The 17,941-nt window shown below is 39.2% G+C and overlaps 1 protein-coding gene across 2 annotated transcripts in view; it reads left to right on the top strand.

The window, feature by feature from the left end:
• The first annotated feature begins 8,947 nt into the window (after positions 1-8,947).
• The window catches only part of syk (spleen tyrosine kinase), a 45,944-nt gene continuing 36,950 nt past the window's right edge, over positions 8,948-17,941 (top strand). For both annotated transcript variants that reach the window (XM_080047096.1, XM_080047095.1), the window contains exons 1-2: positions 8,948-9,082; positions 16,993-17,452. In XM_080047096.1, the coding sequence (XP_079903222.1) occupies positions 17,051-17,452 (402 nt within the window). In that variant the 5' untranslated portion in view covers positions 8,948-9,082; positions 16,993-17,050. The remainder of the gene's footprint in view (positions 9,083-16,992; positions 17,453-17,941) is intronic.

Below are 17,941 nucleotides of genomic sequence, written 5' to 3'. Positions count from 1 at the left end.
CCAAACGATTGTCTCCCCACCATGGAAACCAATCGATCGAGTTGGCTGCTTTCAATCCCCTGGGCTCACCAGGGGGTGCAGAAAGAACGTCAGACCCACTGTGCCCGGTGCGGGCGCTTAGGGCATAGGTTGTGGCAACAACCAGCTTGCGTAAGACAAATACCTCTTTGTCTGCTATGGGAGCTGCAGGAAGGGGGCTGCCCTGTCCAAACAGAGACACTCCCACTGACTTGTGGAGGTGGTCTTGAATGCATATAGAGCACAGGGGCTCCCCATGCCTTGGCCGTTGAGTGCCACTCTACCAGGAGTATGGCTACATCAGGGGCTGCCTTGAAGCGGATTTCACGGCAGGACATTGCGCCACGGCTACATGGTCTTCATCATGTACGTTGCGCGGCTCTACAGAGTAAATGTGCTGCACCTCATCCGGTGGGATGACAGCTGTCTTGTTGATGGCTGCAAGCCCTTAATTGATGAGTACTCTTCGTGACCTTTTTGGTATAAGTCATCCAGTGCTGTAAGCACCGCCTCTGGCGGTCAGTAGGAACGAAATAGAACGATAGTTACGTATGTAACTACGGTTCTATGAGTTCCGGATGACCGCCAGAGTTCTCTGTCACTCAGACTTCTCAGACACCGCGAGAAGATCCAGTTGGAACAGAACCTCTGGTGACTTCCGGAATATATACATTCCCGGAGTCACCCAGGTGTCACAGGTGACTTTGTTGGTATAAAGATCTCGACCTGCGCATGCGCGCGATGGAACATCCAGTGCTGTAAGCACCGCCTCTGGCGGTCATCCGGAACTCATAGAACCGTAGTTACATACGTAACTATCGATCTACTCCCAGGGAGGATTTTTTGGAAAACACAACGATTTTGGTTTCTTGTAAACACCGAAACCATTTTCCCTGGTAACGCTGACGTCACGGCTCCACTTAACGTATGCTTAGTCTATAACATTTGCTGTCAAAATACCCACACGCGAGTTATAAAGTTAGAAGACAACATAGCATGAAAGGTGTCTCCGCGGCACTATCACTGTGATCAGCGGAGAGTGTCGTGCAGGGCTCAAATATAACACTCGCCAATTTAGACCACCCAACACTTTTTCTGGGGAAAGATGTGTGCTCTGCCGGTTTTTCTAGCAAAATAAACGTGTGTAGCTTCTATATGCCAGGGACACGGCTCTCTCTACATTAAAAAAACACTATCCATAGTTCAGCGCGCAGCGGTTAAGTTACTGTTCAACAAAAGGAGCATTAAGGCTACGGCTTCACAGTAAAAGCATTTCACTGGCCAAGCATTAGCATTTCACTGGACAAACGTGAGTCGACTTTTATTTTGAAGTACGCCTAACAGGAAAAGTAGCCGCTCACAAAGCCCCTTCACTATCAGCATGTCTTCTGTTTTCACGAGTTCAGTGCGGTGAAATAAGAGGACAGAAAGCTTGTAATTTACAATACTTGCAACCCCAAGCTTACACCAACCGCTTTATGAACGTTAATTACTTTTCGGTTACAGTAAGGTTTTATGCATCAAATTGTACTGGAAGAGCTATCTACTAGGCTAAGTGTCACCGCTGACTATTGGCTTGGCATGCCTATACACTGCTAATACAGCGATTTTGTCCCTTTTCCTCTGAAAACATGTGTACGAGTGAAGATGTCAGATAAATTGTGTCTGAACAGGGTTTTTTTTTAAACCAAAAACGGGAAAACTGTCACGTTTTCACCGTGTAAAGTGCCCCTTAAATTGCTTGTCTGTTTTTTCTGTATGTGTAATGCACCTTCAGTTGGCAATCCCAATTTCGTTGTATAGGTGACTGTACAATGACAATAAAGACTATCTTATCTTAATAAGTATTTGATCCCCTATCAAAACATTGCTTAGTACTTGGTGGAGAAACCCTTGTTGGCAAGTACAGAGGTCAGACGTGTCTTGTAGTTGAAGACCAGGTTTGCACACATCTCAGGAGGATATTTGGACCACTCCTCTTTGCAGATCCTCTCCTAATCTTTAAGGTTCGAGGCTGTCACTTGAGCTTCAGTTCCCTCCATAGATCTATTGGATTAAGGTCCGGAGACTGGCTAGGCCACTCCATGACCTTAATGTGCTTCTTCTTGAGCCACTCCTTTGTTGCCTTTGCTGTATTTTTAGGGTCATTGACGTGCTGGAAGACCCATCCACGACCCATTTTTACGGACCTGGCTGAGAGAAAGAGATTGTCACCCAGTATTTCATGGTACATGGCCCCATCCATAGTTCCCTCGATGCATTGAAGTCCACCTGTCCCCTTAGAAGAGAAACAACCCCAAAGCATAATGCTTCAACCTCCATGCTTGACTGTGGGGATGGTGTTCTTGGGGTCATAGTCAGAATTCCTCTTCCTCCAAGCATGGCGAGTCACTATGATGCCAAATAACTTGATTTTGTTCTAATCTGACCACATCACCTTCTCCCAAGCATCCTCTGAGTCGTTCAGGTGTTCATTGGCAAACTTCAGACGGTTCTGTACATGAGCAGGGAGACCTTATGGGCACTACAGAATTTCAATCCATTACGGCATAGTGTGTTACCAATGGTTTTCTTGGTGACTGTGGTCCCAGCTGCCTTGGGATCATAAACAAGCTCCTCCCGTGTAGATCTGGGCTGATCCCTCACCTTTCTCATGATCATTGATACCCCACGAGGTGAGATCTTGCATGGAGCCCCATAGCAAGGGAGATTGATGGTCATTTTGGGTTTCTTTCATTTTCGAATAATCGCACCAACAGATGTTTCCTTCTCACCCAGATTCTCGCCAATGGTCTTGTAGTCTATTCTGGCCTCGTGCAGGTCTATAATCTTGTCCCTGATGTCCTTAGACAGCTCTTTGGTCTTGCCCATGATGGAGATGTTGGAGTTTGATTTATTGACTCTTGATACTTTTTTAAAACACGTGGACTAATCTGTGGGAGCCAGAATTCTTTATGGTTGGTAGGGGATCAAATACTTATTTCACTCAATGAAATGCAAAATAATTTATATATTTTTTTTAATGTGATTTTCTGGATTTTCTTTTTGATATTCTGTCTATCACTGTTAAAATAAACCTAGCTTTAAAATTATAGACCGCTCATTTCTTTGTAAGTGGGCAAACTTACAAAATCGGTGAGGGATCAAATACTTATTTCCTCCACTGTATATACTGTATACGTATATCATACATATATATAAGAGGGTTACAAACTAGTGTTGTCTCTTAAAAGTGAAAGGACTGTAAGTTAGACAATTAATAACAGTGAGTCAAGTTTGCAGCATTTAAATGTCTCCAAGGCATCTACTTCTAATAACAGAAAACAGGAACTTGACAGAAGCAAAAACTGCACGTGACAAAAGCAGACTGTGAGAACATGCAACTAATCTGAAGAACTCAATGAACAGCTCTTCTGCTCGAACCAAACCCTCTCAAGCATTTTCTCATCATTATATAGGCTACTGCACTAAGAATGAATAGGTATCATTAAATAGGCTACTTCACTCAGAATGAATAGGTATTGATCAGTTCCACCCCAGACATTTAGACTTGTCATGTCAGTGAAAGAAGAGGTGAACAGCTAACATGAGGGATGACTCTGTATGGATCAGGTCTAGTGCCTCTAGAGGCCACTAAAGACTGCACACTGCTGTGGGCACTGCTATTTGGAAACTTCACTTAGCAGTGTGAATCCACACTGATGCTCCTCTCCAATAGCCTGGAAATCCAGACCTGCCGCTGGCAAAAAAATGCTCAGCATGTTGGTCTGGACACTCTCCATTGGTAATGAAATTTATTTAATTATCTATTTTACCTTTATTTATACTCAAGATATCATTGAGGGGTGACCCTCATTTGCAATGATGTCGAGAAACAAAAACAACAATACATGCACTATATACAATGCAAATACATCAAATACACAACAAGCTGGTAAAGAGAAACATTGGTAACACTTTATAATAACTATCCGTTGTAACTCGTTAATAGATCATTAGTAAACTCTTAATTAATGATTATTAATGATTTGTTAAGTGTTTGTTAGCAGTTTGTTAAGGATTTATAACAATGGTAGATAGTTAATAGCTTAATAATTGAATCAGTTCATCTGGGAGGTAATCCGAGATACCGACGAGGCTGAAATAGGCTATAGACTATACACAGTGCATGGGCAACTGAGGGCAGCCCCATTTTCAAATATTTTTAAATAAACTCAATACACACTGTGCATGCCATGGACTTGAAGGTGACGTGATCAGTTAATCTCGGATTACCTCCCAGATGAACTGATTCAATTATTAAGCTATTAACTATCTACCATTGTTATAAATCCTTAACAAACTGCTAACAAACACTTAACAAATCATTAATAATCATTAATTAAGAGTTTACTAATGATCTATTAACGAGTTACAACGGATAGTTATTATAAAGTGTTACCGAAACATTTTGGACAGAGGTGTAGAGTGGCTGGAAATAAAATAAAATTGGTAAAAGTACAATATGGCCTAATTAAAACAGTTACAGTTACAGGTTGGTAGATTTAAGATAGTATGTTTAAATTGGTTAAAGGTATTCATGGTATTCATTTCATATATTTTGTTTTGTCTGTACTTAGAACAAGCCTGAGGTCCACTAGACAGTCCTGCAGGGTGTTAAAAGAGCTCTGTAGGTTCTGAACAGATTGGTGCACCGAATCTGAAATGCAATACAGTACTGTGTCGTCAGCATATAGATGGGCGTGACCGTTTTTTAGCGATGAAACAATGTTATTTATATAAATTGTGAATAGGACTGGACCCAAAATTGAGCCCTGTGGGACACCATCTGTAACTGTAAAAAACTCAGATTGGTATCTTCCTAGTTTAACTGACTGCTGTCTATCGTCCCTAAACCAGCTACATGCAGAATGATCAAAACCAATGTCATGCAGCCTCTGCAAAAGTAAATGGTGGTCAACAGTATCAAAGGCCTTTGAAAGATCAATAAAAAGTGCTGCACAGCGCTTTTTCTTGTCTAATGCTCCAACAATGTTGTCTACAACCAAAGTCACAGCAGAGACAGTACTGTGACCTGCCCTAAAACCAGATAGGAACGGGTTCAAAATGGAAGCACTAGTTAGAAATGTTTTTAACTGATTATTAAAAAGTGATTCTAGGATTTTTGCCAGGCATTGGAGATTGTAAATTGTCCTGTAATTATTAAGATTATTTTTGTCACCACCTTTATGTAAAGGAATTATGTGAGCTTTTTTCCAAATTTTAGGAACTAAACCAGAGGAGATGGAAATATTAAAATTATGGGTTATTTGTTTTGATATGATATGTGTAGAGAGCTTGATTGAAAACTGGTCCAAACTGTCCTCCCCCATGTACTTCTTGGGGTTGATGGCGAGGAGAGCATCTACAACAACACAAAATGCAGTCGTAGGTGCCGCCCCTTGAGTTGGGAAGGTCTATTGATCGTGGCCAGACCCTGTATCGTTCTAGATGTGGGTCTGGCTTTCCAGGCTACCTATCCACAGCACTGCAGGTGAAAAGGGTGAACATTTTAACTTATAGATATCATCATAAACTTTTGCCAGTTGATCACTATTATTTTCTTGATTACAATTTTTTTTGTAGGCGCATACACATTCACCCATCTGTCGCTCTGGCGTGCACCGGCAGTGAGACCACGATTGAGACGGGTGTCGGTTTGTAGCGTTCTCGCTTGTGATGGATATTCATTTTGGGATCCCCGAAAAGTTTATTAGCTGATTACATGCAGTGCAGCTGACTGAGAGATCGGCTTTATGAAACGTGCACATTATGAAAGTGATCACTGTATGAAGAAAGAGCGATTTAATACTTATATTAACATAAATAAACCGCTTACTTCACCTTTAATGAAAAGTACTGTAGATAGAAACATCTGATCTTTGTTGAAGATGCCAGCCATAATCAGGCATCATAACAATAATATCAGTTTTCTCATACCAGTTGATGTATTGTAATAGTCCTGTTGTTCCACAAGGTGGGGCCATATGGACTAAGCTTAAGGGTAAATGTAATTATCTAGCACTGTCCTTTAAAAAAAAAAACCCTATAAAGATTTGGCGTAAAAAATATAGATCTTAACAACTTAAAACTTCTCTTTAATTTTTGGGGAAAGTCAAGTCAAAATGGAGTAAGTGAGAGCGGAATGTGATGGGACTCCAGGTCAGTGTCAGCACATCACATACAGTAGGCCTGCTTATTAAACTATTGACAATTCTAAATAAGTCAATGTGACACCTATGATGGATTTCATAATTTTAGAGCCACTTGGCCATTTAAGGTCATATTTCAACAGAGGAAGTAAAGAAGGGGCACTTCCTTGGGCGGAAAGAGACTTGAGCAGTTTGACACAGTTACAGCTTGACTACACTACAAAGAGCCAGAAGATGTAAAGCAGCCTAGTCCCCATATTGTGAGATGCTCCATCCTAAACCTAAACCCCCTCACCTTCAACATGAACCAAAGTCTATACATACGTAGCATATCCAGCTAGACATGTGAAAGTAGGCTATTTCACAATGTCTTTCTTGTAGAACGCACTGCTGTTCTCCTTTACACCTTTGCTCCAACATGTCACTCACATCGCTGCAGCAGGAACAAGAAAATTATTCTTGACTCAAAGTATCATGAAGTATTTTTTTCTAAAAAGAAAAAAAAAGGAAAATGTTTTGAGATTAAGAAGAGACCAAACTAAATATTGTTGTGGTGCCAGCCTAAACTTAAACCACAACAACTACAGGCCTCGTCCCAAACTTTAACACAGACAAACATTGGCCTTATGCTTTAGACCTAAAGTCACAGTTTAAACCTAAAACAGACCATGAAGAACTGGATTCAATATTCTTACTTTCGAAAAAAAATCCAGTATCTCAGCCTTTTTAAACAAAAGTTTCAAATTCAAATTGAATTGAAACTACATTTGAAGAAAAAAGGTTCAAACGATAAAAGGCTGCAGCCTCTGGACGCGTGTATGAGTTCTACTGACAGTTTGTTGTGAGCTTTAAACACACCAAAGCCTTCACTTCCTGAGTGGTAAACATGTTCTGCTTTTGACACATGGCTGACTATCTGCCCCTGCTTACGCTGCTCAGTACACACACACACACACACACACACACACACACACACACACACACACACACACACACACACACACACACACACACACAAACACACACTCACACACACACACACACACACACACTCACACAGACATGCAAACACACACACACACACACACACACACACACTCACACAGACATGCAAACACACACACACACACACACACACACACACACAGACTAAATAAATAAGCTTAGATTTTCATAAGCCATGAAAAAGCCATGAATGTGTTTTAAACATGTAATCGAAGCATTCTGGTGCATTCTGGTGAAGAGAATAAAGGAAAAAGTCAACATTTGTTTCAGTTTAGATGAATAGTAAAATTAACAAAACAACATCAGTTGCTAGCAGCCAGATGCTTAACAACTGGACTGAGGGACAGATGACCACTACCTTTTGCTAATGTTATTGGGGCTGCTAACCAAATATTTAGCTAAACAATTCTGTCGTTACTAAGAATATGTTACACTTAGAATATAGATAATTGAAACTACACACACAATTTTTTAATTCTGAAAAATCTTCAAAAATCTGTTATTACTGTTAAACATATTCAGTTTATATGGGTATGACGCCACTGAGTACTTGTACTTCAGATTTTGAATATATGACTTTACTTGTATCTGAATACTGTCTATATTTGAATTCAGTAATGGATCTTAGTATTTGTTCCACCACGGAACAAAAAGCAATAATCTTAGGAGGAAGAGCAACACAAAGACATCATACTTGTTGGCCAAAAATAACAGTTATATTAACAATCTAATACAATTTTTATTATTTTGCTGTTTTCCAATAATACATTTTTTGGGTTGCAACATTTAAATGTTAATTTATTTGGTAACGCTTTATATCAAGGTCCTTGTAATAAGCATTAGTTAATAGGTAATAGGACCCTTAATGGATCATTAACATTAATTTGTGGTAATGTTTTTACCTTCATAAAGCAGCAAAAAATGCTAAGTAAAGGTTTATCAATGACATAATAGGTAAATTGGAAAGATTCAATAAACTGGTTTGTAATGCTTTTATAAACAACTTGAAGAAACTCGTAAGACTTGTATTAATGTTAATAAACAATCAATAAATGGATTAAAAATAAAACAGGGCCATTACCATACTGATTTATAACATGTAACAGCACAAAACAGACACAAATATTGTTACCTATATGGCCTGAACAAAAATAAAATGTTTAATAGACAAATTGACCATTGTAATATTAACATCACTGACAGCAAAGCTTAGCTACACATAGAACCATGGAAAACATTAATAGACAAAAAACACATGGGACAGTAAAAAACTCAATTATAATCATTTAAATAACTATAGTTATTAATAAATATTTTGGAAAAGCACACTCACATTTAATGTTACGAAAAATTAAATGCTAAAATATTTAGTTTGCAAAACAAAAACAAAAAACTCAAGGTCCAAGTATTGTCTTTCCACCACATGTCATTGTCCTGATAGAGAGATTGAGATATAGCTACTGTTCCCCAGGTCAACAGGGAACGTTCAATTCAAATACATTTTAAAAATGGGATTAAACACTCTTAATATGTGCCTCAACAACAAACAACGTCATGTGTGCTGTCATTGCAGTCACCACATCATTTCCTGCACACATGTTTGCCAGTGTTAAGATTAAGAGAAAAAAAAAGAAAAAAAGGGAAGTAAACGAATTAAAATGTCAAGGAAGTCGTTAAAATGAGGAAGCTTGAGTACTAGTGTGTCAGTCCTCAGACTCCAGCTGGAATGAACAGTGAGTGTTTGACTGTTCTCAGGTCTGCTGTTTGTCAGGAGCCGGCTCAGTTTAAGATGACCTTTCTACATGTTCAGACGGCTGCTAGCTGATATGCTGAAGGACTAGAAGAGAAACATCAGCACATTGCATACAGTAAGTGCAGTTATAGTTTTTTTTTTAGCCTTGTGAGGTCAAACTCTTTGGACTTAACTCCTTGTTTCAAAATGTTCAACTTTTTGGACCAAGTCAACCTTTGTTTTTGTATTAGGCTTGTCTGTCTTACCAACTAATTTCATCTTTCACTCCATCACTTTTTTGATAAAAGGAGAAGAATATGCCAAAGGGGCTGAGACTCTTCCATTTTTTTTTCAGTGCAGCTGACCTTTTCTTATTTTATGATAAATATACAGATAACAGCGTGTGTTGGAAACGGAAGGCCAAAGTATTGTTTTATTAATTTGCCCACTGTGTGACTCCTTAGAATTACATGAATATTTTAGGATTATGGAAAGGAATAAAAATAAAAAATAATTCATGCATAGATTTTTTTTTCTTGGTCTTCACTACAGGACTTACAGGTGCAATTTAAGAAACTTTCCATTTACGTTCCTGCTACGTTTCGATGTCTACTACGTTTAAAAGGAAATCATTGAAAAAATGTTCTCCAATTGCCAGCTGCAAGTTAAATAAATGTGTAACCCCTAAAGTGATCAAATTAAGCCGTATTTCAAATAAATAGATAATAATAAACGCATATTTGTCTTATAGTTCAATGTACAATCTAAAAATCTATCGTCATATGGGCCACTTTTTACTTTAACTTTTTACATACATTTAGCTAATAACACATATGGTTTTACTCCAATAGAATTTTAAATGCAGGACTTTGATTTGTGATGGGGCATTGTTTTTTTTTGTTTTTTTTTATATATTTTTTTGGCATTTTTATGCTTTTTATTGATAGTGTAGAGACAGAGTTGAAAATGGGGCAGAGAGGGGAGTGACATGCAGAGCACGACCGCGGGCTGGAATCGAACCCGGGTTCGCTGTTGGCCGAGGCCCATGGGGGGGATGCCCTACTAACTGAGCTAAGGGCGTCCCCCTGATGGGGCATTGTTCTATTGGTCCTAGCACTCAGTGCGGTTACATGGGACAACTAGATTGGATTAAGACATATACCGAACTTGCCCCTCGAACGGACCGCGTCACTTGTCTGAGTATACATGGCCTTTCAAATATTCGATAAATGGCCGGAGCATGAGTTATCCAGTTGTGTTCTTATCCGACTTTGCTTGTCCGTTAATGTGCCGATTTGTGTGCGAAGTAGATCGGATAAAGGTGTTTACATGCATTTTACAAGTCCTGTTGAAGTCTTATTCGTTTATTTACCTGATTATGAGTCTGCATGTAAACGCACTGACTGAAGTAAAGGGTCTGAGCTTTCCACCACTCTTCTTTATAGTGTACAAACAACAGATAGCTTCTGTTGTATTGTGAACCAGCTGATTTTGCCTGGCATCTTCATACTTTCATGTGTGTTTTGAGCTGCTAGAATGCTGATCACAGGAGGCAGAAAGCTAGCTAATTGTCTTAATCACAAATCGGCACTGTTCAATCTCCTCCATGTTAAAACATTCTTTCCATTGTCGGCCAAGGAGTTCTGAAGTGTCGTTGAGAGAGAGGCCTCATCATGTTAACCTTTTTTAAATTCCCTGAATGAATCAGTAAGTCTCCCAAACAGGCAGACATTAAAACACACTGCAGCTCATACACAGCTCACATCAAACCATCCAAAAATACAAAGATAAACCCTAGAACATCTGAGCTCAGAAACATTCCCCAGTGAGACGGACGTTTCACAGCCATAAAAAGGATGTTTGGTCTATTAAGCTGGAACCCTGAAGTACTGGCCAGGTGGCAGTTTTCTGTCTTAAATGTCAAAGTGACAGTACATTTAGGCCCCTCAGATGTGCAGCCTTGTACAGCCTAGTTGCCCGCCGTCTGAGTGTGCATGGATTTGCATAATGGGAATGAGAGACTTTAAAGTGCTTTGTGCTCTGCTCAGATTAACATGGGATGTATAAGTGCTATCCATCTACTATGCTTTTTTTTTGTTGAACACCATTGTGTTTTATATGAAAAGGTTGGGTGGTCCTCTCTTAAAGAAAGATGTTACTCACATTGGCAAGGCAAGGCAAGGCAAGTTTATTTCTATAGCACAATTCAAACACAAGGCCACTCAAAGTGCTTTACAGGGGCAAGATTAAAATACATAAAACACATTAGAAGACATTTAAAAGCGAATGAAAATAAGTAAAACATTTAAATAAAATAAAAAGTACAGGTTAAAATGGAAACAGAAAAGTCTTCAGACTCGATTTAAAAGAACTGAGGGTTGCAGCAGACCTCAAGTTTTCTGGGAGTTTGTTCCAGATATTTGGTGCATAAAAACTAAAAGCTGCTTCTCCTCGTTTAGTCCTAACTCTTGGGACTGTAAGTAAACCTGTCCCAGACGACCTAAGGGCTCTGGACGGTTCATAACGTATCAGCAGATCAGTATTTTGGCGCTAAACCATTTAGTGCTTTATAAACCAACATCAGTATTTTGAAATCAATTCTTTGAGTGACAGGAAGCCAGTGTAAAGACCTCAGAACTGGGGTAATGTGATCCACTTTTTTGGTCCTAGTGAGGACTCGAGCAGCAGCGTTCTGAATTAGCTGAAGCTGTCTGATAGATTTTTTTGGAAGGCCTGCAAGGACACTGTTACAGTAGTCAAGTCTACTGAAGATAAATGCATGGACAAGTTTTTCTAAATCTTGCTGAGACATAAGTCCTTTAATTCTTGATATGTTTTTAAGGTGGTAGTATGCTGACTTATTAATTGATTTAATGTGTTTCTTGAAATTCAAGTCGGAGTCTATGACAACACCAAGATTTCTGGCTTGGTGTGTGGTTTCTAGCATAACAGATGTAAGCTGTGCGCTGACTTTTAATTGTTCATCTTTGGCACCAAAGACAATTACTTCAGTTTTGTCGTTGTTTAATTGAAGGAAATTTTGGCACATCCAATCATTGATTTGTTCAATGCACTTACTCAGTGCTTGTATCAGACTGTAGTCTCCTGGTGATATGGTTATGTAAATTTGTGTGTCGTCTGCATAATTATGGTAGCATAATTTGTTTTTATTCATAATCTGAGCTAGTGGGAGCATGTAGATGTTAAACAGAAGAGGCCCAAGAATGGAACCTTGGGGGACCCCGCATTCAATATGTGTCCGCTCAGATGTGAAATTGCCTATTGACACATAGTAGTCTCTGTCCTTTAAGTAGGATTCAAACCAGCTTAGTACAGTTTCAGAAAGTCCAACCCAGTTTGCTACTAGTCGATCTAGTAATATGCTGTGGTCAACTGTGTCAAAAGCGGCACTGAGATATTTTTTGGCATATTTTTATTTATAAAGCCCTGACCGGGAAGCTACCACACTCAAAGAAATGACTCATTGGATGAACTCAATTAAATTGTGGGCAGTATTTCCATCCAACAAATATATGTTACCCCAAACTAAAAGAAGTCCATACATTCAATATTATGTATTTGAGTTCCTCTACCAAATCTTTTTTAAGTTGGTCTTAAACTAAATTAAACTAAATTTTATTTAACCTTTATTTAACCAGGAGAAGTCTCATTGAGATTAAAAATCTATTTTGCAAGAGAGTCTTGGCCAAGAGGCAGCTGCACAGTTCAACAAGAATTTAACCTCAAAATGACATTTTAAGGTCTATTTATTGTAGCACTTGTGACATCGGTGAGGACTTTCACTTCTTCATTGACGACTCCAACTTCATCTGGCTCCAAAAACTGACGGACTGTGTGAATGCCCATAACTGTGGCAGCAATGACGTTCTAGGCATCTTCAGCAGCAGATGGCGGAAAAACAAAAATACACAACACTCTTTTAACATAAAAGACTATTTTTTATATAAAGCCATGTTCCAAATAACATATACCTCAAATAGGAATATTGATGAATACAGTGAATATTGCAGATGTCTATACTGTAGATGAAGAACAATGGCAAATATAGGTGCAGGGGCGAGTGTTGACTCAACTTGTGTGTGCAGGAGAGCTGAGAGACCTTTTTTAAAAGTGTCTGTGTCATTTAATCTTTTTTGAAGATAATCTGATTTTGAATGCAATTTCTCTTCTGTGCTGCTGTTTTCAAAATCAGGTATCTGCTGTGTTTACCCGTCATGTTAACTTTAAGGTGCATCCCAGCCTCAACCTGAATATATTCTAGATTCATTCAGCTGAGCCACATGTGACAGGCGCTGCTCACAGAGGCAGTGTGGCTGCCAAATTTCCAGTAAAAATATTTTTTAAAGTTCCTAGCTCAAAAGTGAAATGAGGCCTCACAGCCAGGGCCTGCCAACTCAACCTTAAAAAAACGTGTGAAACTCGTCTGTTCTTTACATTATCACGGCAACTTTACAAATACCAATTTATAAAACAACATGAACAATATCTCACATTTTGGGACTACTGAAAAAACTTACCGAGAGTAGTAGAGTTATAGTCGCTCGCTGCAGGAAGAGGGACAAAATGGCATGGAAATACTCAAAGGGCGTGGTCACCTCACCTGCGCATGCTCCCCTAATTGACCTCAATCTTTTTGGGTTGAATGGATGGGTCAGCAGAGAGATGAATATATTTTAAGTTACACATGTTAAACTAGTTTGGTTTTTATTTGAAATAATACAGTATATATTTCATTAGACAAATAGAATATTAATGTGTCACATCTAAGAAGGGCTTGAATAATTTTTTTGAGTTCACATTATTTGACTGCAATGCTGCAAAGTTCAGATGGGCTTTATCAGACCCACTCTACTGACATGCTCATGTTATATGTCCCACAAGCCCGGTCTGAGCTTGGAAAGACAGCTTTTAGCTTCAGTGCCCCTGACTCCTGGAACAACTTACAAATTAAAATAAATACCTTCATATGTCTATATTGTAAGCTATATATTTCAGCCACATCATTTTCCTTGCAGTCATTGTACGTTGCTGTCTAAATGTTGTTTTGGCTCTGTATCAGCTTGTTGTGTATTTGATGTTGCACATTGTGTTTGTGTTTTTGCTTTGCATTCGTTTTGTTTGACTTGACGTTGTTGGAAATGAGGGTCGGTCACCCCTCACTGATCTCTCCAGTATTCATAATGAATGAATGAATGTTTATGTGGATCATGTAGCATTGTGTAGGGCTCAGATATTAAGTTAAGAGAGAGAATATAACATGACAAGATGCCGTAGACAGGTTCAGATTTGGTCACCAATTCATTCTGCTTTGTTTATTGAATAGAATCAGAAGACGTGATGATACAAATGGTCATGTTCATTCATGGTGTGTGACAGTGAAATAGGATGATGTTTGGGATGGTAACAGAGAAACATCATTGTGAGCATGTGTTGGGGGTGTCTCTAAAATATTCATAATTAGCTATTTTTGCTTTGAATTTTTATTTTTCTACATCTTCATCCTCATGACTAGTGCGTACAGGGCTGCCTTTACCTGCCACTAGGCCCTGGGGCTGAGAGGTTTCGTAGGCCCCCCCGGGCGGCGGTCTTACAATACAGATGCGTTAAAGCCATGTTTGTCTACACCACAATATCTCTATTGATGAAATACAAAATCACTTAAGGTAACATGTACATAACCCCCTCCTGGTCTAATGACTTTTAATAACCAAACACACATGGTTGGTTACAGTGTTTTTCCAAGTTATTGAGGAGACAGCGGTGGGGTCCCAGGACCTTTTAGGGGGATCCGGGGGCATGCCCCCCCTGAAGAAAAATTTGAACCTTTTAAAGTAAAATGCATCAATCTGGTGCACTTTGACAAGAAAACAAAGGCTAAATCAACTGTGTCCTATGTGAGCTAATTTCTGGAATAATTTGGAGACACAGAAATACCAAAAAGCAGAAACAAAAATATACAGGTTTAAAAAATCCAGTCAGTCAGCATTCCAATTTTTTTTAAAATAATCCCTTATCCCAAAGCTACTTCTCTCTTTGAACTATTCGTTTTGTTTTTAATGGCTCAACTCAATATAGGCCATTGATCTGCGTTGCCCCGAACAATGTTATTAAACAAAAATAACAAAAATGTACTGGTGAATGATAGGCCCCTTGATCTTCATAGGCCAAAAATAATGTGATTATTCGTAGGCCCTGGGGCTTCAGCCCAGGTAAGCCCGTGCATTAAGGCGGCCATGAGTGCGTAACATCAGGCTTATTATTGATGCATGCAATTCATCACTGTTTCACTTTAATAAAGATACTGACATAACCGTGGAAGTGCAAGAACAGACACATCACTTACTTTAACTTTAAGCTCAGTAAAGCAAAGATCCTTAGTCAGTCTGCATGCTGAGTCACCATTATTCACTTGTGTTTTGTATTCAGATATGGCAACAACAAAAAGGAGGAAGTTTATTCCTGTAATCCACCCGCTCAAGTGTAAAGAATGTCACTTTGAGGCACGCCAACCTCACGCCTTCACACGTCGTGGGTGGCCATCGAGTAAAAGCCGTGAAAGAACATCCATTTAAATACAAGAAATTAATATGTGAAGAAAAATACAGTAGACTCGAACTCAAGTGAGCAGACCAGCAGATATGTTTGCCATATGTTATACATCCTTGTCAAACGTTGGCGATAACGAGCTTTAAGCACAGTGCACTATTTCTACTTGAGGCGCAGCATTGGACTTTTTTTTTGTAAAGTAATGCTTGACATTGTGTGTGATTTCATGTCAAATAAACTAAACAAAGAAAAGGAAAATGTTTTGTACAATTCTGCCCTGCTTAACGGGCAGGGCTTCACGAGAAATTTGGTGTTGATACAGTCAAATTTCAGAAAGTTGTGGATAACACCCTGTTTTTCAGTTTATGCTAATTAGCGGGAAATATTCCCTGAAGAATTTTTATGGTCCCAGAAGACAACTTTTTTTCCGAAAGCTATATTTCTTAAACAGTTTATTCCAGATCCAAAGTTTTTATTGCCAGGGATGCACAACATCCTGAAATATATGTACATATTTGAGTTGGAGACTTAACTGTCAAGGCCTCACTTTAAAATCACTTTGAGTAAAAAGTTGCACAAATCACCCCACCTTCCCCTACAACAAAACTAATCTGGCTTCTGTGACAATGTAACAGTGGTTAGTTAACAGCATGAAGCCATCATGTTACTGAACCCATGCTCCATGATTTTGACTGTAGACTGAAGTATTGTAAAAACCCATTTAGACTGATTTTTTTTCAAAGGGAAGTCAGGTTATATAGTTCTAGTTTAGCAACCTAGTAATTTCAGTCCCGTCCGGAGTGCACGTGAGTGTTTTCCGCCCACCACCCCTGTATTTATTCCAGCCACATAAAGCTACTGTTAGACAGTGTTCACTGGTTGGTCCTTTGATCATTTCATTTCCTTGGGGCTATTTGATTCTGATTCTGATTCTGATATATTTAGCTTTGATTTGAATGGGTATGGAGGATATATACGCATATATTCTGACTTGTTAGCCCATAAGAAAACGTCAAAAATGGAAATCAATACGGAGAGCCAAACTATTACTATTGGCCAGGCCAGGACAGATATATAGTTTGTACAAAATGCCAGGTGGTGGGTCAAAAAGAACTAAATTAATAAATGTTTTTATGTCCCTTTACTCGCTAGCGGGAGGTACGCAGCGATGTTCATAGTGGAGTATCTGAAAATGTTAATCAGATCCCCTGTCATTTTGTCATGGCAAAATAGTAATCCCATCCGAATGGGGCTCATCTGTGTAAATGTATTATACATCATGAGGTGTGATGATGTGCCACTGTAGGGTTCGGTTGGTGACAAATAGTCCAACACTTCCTGATGGAACTCAACATGTTGTGACTCCATTAATCATTCTTTCAGTTAAATGACGAAGAAATATCAGAAAAGTCATATTCATCCAAATTTTTAGTAATTCGTGTAGAAATCCTCTTGATTCTTGTTTTTTTTTTCTTTTAGGATCCATCCTGGTGGCTGGAGACTTTCGTCTTGGGAGAAAACTATTGAGAAAAGCAAGATGGCGGAGGTGGTGAACACGTTGAACTTCTTCTATGGTAACATCACCAGGGAGGAGGCTGAAGACTACCTGAGGCAGGGGGGCACCAGCAGCGGCTTGTACCTGCTACGGCAAAGCAGGAACTACCTGGGAGGCTTTGCCCTGTCTGTGTCCCATTCAGGCCGCTACTACCACTATACCATAGAGAGAGAAGCAGATGACAACTTTGCTATAGCTGGTGGGAAGAGCCACCGGACGCCTGTAGATGTGATCGACTACCACTCCCAGGAGATGGATGGCCTGGTGTGTCTGCTGAAGAAGCCCTGCAACAGGCCCAAGAACATGCTGCCCAAGGTGGGGGCCTTTGAGGACCTCAAAGAAAAACTCATCCGGGAGTATGTCAAGCAGACCTGGAATCTGCAGGTTAGTTTTTTTTCATTGTATCCTGTTACTAGAAGGAATGTTATTTTGAATATCTACCTTTTGAAATAAGTTTAGTAAAATATCAGTAAAACCGCCCGACTACTTATTAAGAAAAACAATGGTTTGTTACAAGATTGTCATTGCAGCTCTGACTGTCGGTCTATCAATTGCGATAACTCTGTAATTACTCAAAAACTCACCAGAGTAATTACTGATTTGGAAAGGCTAAAAATGGCCAAACAGGTCAAGAAGCACAAGCTGTCAACGTTCCCCAAAGGAAATGACTCACAGTCAGGGACGTTGGAACTATTTTCTTAAGGGGGTGCTATTAATGGGCTATTAAAACAAACTAGAAAAGCAAATAATATTTTTGAATTTAACAAAGTATCTTTATATCAAAATAAAATGAATTCATGAATTTCAAGGACAAAGGTTTAATCACATTAATCACTTAATTTCCTGCATGCTGGTGAATTTTTATGAGCCAAT

This window comes from Ammodytes marinus, assembly GCF_949987685.1.
Source record: "Ammodytes marinus genome assembly, chromosome: 18".
In the NCBI taxonomy this organism is placed as follows: Eukaryota; Metazoa; Chordata; class Actinopteri; order Uranoscopiformes; family Ammodytidae; genus Ammodytes; species Ammodytes marinus.
This window is presented reverse-complemented; position numbering and strand designations above follow the sequence as displayed.